Source organism: Epinephelus fuscoguttatus, linkage group LG14 (assembly GCF_011397635.1).
Source record: "Epinephelus fuscoguttatus linkage group LG14, E.fuscoguttatus.final_Chr_v1".
Taxonomy (NCBI): domain Eukaryota; kingdom Metazoa; phylum Chordata; class Actinopteri; order Perciformes; family Serranidae; genus Epinephelus; species Epinephelus fuscoguttatus.
In genome coordinates this window covers 2,143,947-2,146,426 of record NC_064765.1, presented here as the reverse complement: position 1 = coordinate 2,146,426, position 2,480 = coordinate 2,143,947, and the positions used below count along the sequence as shown (strand labels likewise).

General features: G+C 47.3%; 1 protein-coding gene across 1 annotated transcript; it reads right to left on the bottom strand.

Annotated features, from left to right (window-relative positions):
* Positions 1–228: 228 nt before the first annotated feature.
* On the bottom strand, positions 229–1,500 carry noto (notochord homeobox). Its single transcript, XM_049596148.1, has 3 exons — positions 903–1,500; positions 627–814; positions 229–510 (listed from the first exon to the last, which is right to left on the bottom strand). Exons 1-3 carry the CDS (start codon positions 1,291–1,293, stop codon positions 310–312), a joined length of 780 nt encoding a protein of 259 aa, XP_049452105.1. The 5' UTR covers positions 1,294–1,500; the 3' UTR covers positions 229–309.
* Positions 1,501–2,480: the final 980 nt, after the last annotated feature.

Genomic DNA, 2,480 nt, shown 5'->3' with positions numbered 1-2,480 from the left:
ATCTCTCACTGACTTCACTGATAATAATAATAAATGAGGATTTCTTTAATCTGTGAAACGTCTTTAACTCTTGGCTGAATGTGAAGGAACGAACAGGACAAAGTTTGAATTAATGTCATAAAATATATTTCTGAATGTTTCATTCAAATGTACAAAAACTGAAACACATGAAGTGAACTTATCAAAGAGCAACACCAGTAGAAAATTAAATATATAACTATACATCTATTAAATATCCATAGTTGGAGACACGCGCCTCTTTTCTCAGCAGTATGTACAAACAGTCTGAAACAGTCCGGGGATGTTCGGTCAGCAGTGATCAGCCGAGTCATCAGACACGTCAATGTCCACGTCCAGGTCGGAGAACTCCTCATCCTCATCATCTCCGTGGCCTTGAGATCCGGGACTTTTCGGCGGAGCAGCCAGACCCAGTTTGGCCAGCTTGGCCTGCTGCTGCTCCAGACTCTGTTTGCGCCACTTGATGCGCCGGTTCTGGAACCAGACTTTGACCTGGAGAGAAAAAACAACACGCATGTTAAAAATATTAGAACAAGAAACGCGTTTAAATGTTTCTGAGGCTGCACTCTAAGTGTCTAAATCATTATATTCCCTTCATATGTTCTCACCTGAGCTTCTGTGAGCTGCAGAGCCGAGGCCAGGAGGAACCGTTCGGACCCGACCATGTACTGCTGCCGGGCGAACTCCTTCTCCAGCCGGGAGAGCTGCTCGCTGGTGAAGCTCGTGCGCATCCGTTTAGACTTCCCACCTTTCGTTTTGAACGAGTGCAGCCCTGCGTTCACTTTGGACAATGAAGCTGCAAAGAAGAGAGGACACATTTAATCACACTGCAACACGGAAACAGTTTCAGACTCGTCATGCTCTGGTAGTTCTACTCTGTTTACCTTGTGCGTAAAATGCTCCACGACACGACGGCTGGTAGGTGAAAGGCGGGCAGCAGTACACTGGGTGTCCCGGTTGTGTGTGCAGCGCTGAGTGCAGCACGTTTGGAGAGTAGGCGTAAGGTGCTGTTGACATCGGTAAACCCACGTGTCCGGTGAGCGGCAGCACCGGGACTGCTGGTTGGTATTTCTCTCCGCACTGTGTGGGACTCGCCCGGCAGCTTCTCGTGTCCTCCGGCTTGGCGAGCAAAGCATCGATGGTGAAAGATTTCCCACTTGGAGGCTTCGTTGTCTGCGCGCACTGGCTCCCCTGGTACTGCGGGTACAGCGATGCTGGTGCGTAATTACGCACAGAGTATCCATAAGCTCCAACTGGTCTGTTCGGCACCTGCATTCTGTCTGATGGTTTTAAAAAGTGGTAAAATACAATCTCAGCAGAAACAGGCTGTGGCTCCTCCAGGTGCAGCAGGAAGGTGAATGTTGCTGCTGCTCTGTGGAGAGTCCTGATTTATACTCCAGCCGGACGCAGAGGTGTCAACAGCCCCCCACCGACCCTTTGTCTTTCTAAGTAGCAGATGAGAGAAACGAACATCCCGACAACGTATCCAATTAATTGGTGGAGTAGTACAAGCTGGGATTGTCAAACATCCTCAGCCTTTGAATGACGAGGCTTTTGAAGAGCGGCGGGGGGAGGGGAACTCCACAGATTTACTGGCCCTACAAATTCTTGCATGGATCTTAAGTCCAAATGTAATCATTACCGCTGGGAGAGCCTTGATGTTCCCGAATCATCTTATTTGGAGCCTTTTAAGTCCTGGCTGGCCGACAGATGCTTTAAGCAGCGTAACAAGTCGCTTCACAACTGGAGGCCGACTCCAAGCTGCACACAGGATCCACTGTTTCTTTAATCTTACGCACTCTTTACGCACTCCTTCAACCTTCTGATTCAGTCATAACCAAGAGTTAAATTTGTGTTTGTCTCAACCAGCTGTAAACTGAGACTCGTTGCTGTGTGTAAACAGCCCATCATCTCTTTCCTGTATAAAATGAACGGCTCTGTGTCCAAAGTGTGTCTTTTAACAGCAGCGGTGTCGCTCCTTAAAGCGGAGTAACTGTCGTGCGTAATGGAGGCGTCAGATTCAGCAGGTCTGGTGTGGAGACAGAGTGGTGCTGCTGGTTTTTACCAAACTGCAGCTCCACTAATCTGAAACACTGCGTTAATCCACAGGCTGATCCATCCCATCATCAGACTGAGAAAGGCCTCTGCAGCTCTGATTGAGTCCTAAAACAAGTTTGCCTGAAATCAGATGGTGGAGGATTTATTTATTTATTTATTTATTTATTTATTTATTTATTGCGTATTAATATAACACACCTCCTCAGGCTGCTCAGAGAGACTCATAGTTCTGAAATACATTTTGCACCGGAAATGCTCCCCTTTGTTTTATTAGTTTCTCATTAAAGGTCTGAAGTTGCTGCGGCTCTTTAAAGGAAGTGATTTGCTCTCTCAGCACAAAGACGTTCGTCTCTTTCAACTCGGATTATTGCCAGCTCTGCAAACGTCCCCGGCTCATTTCCATC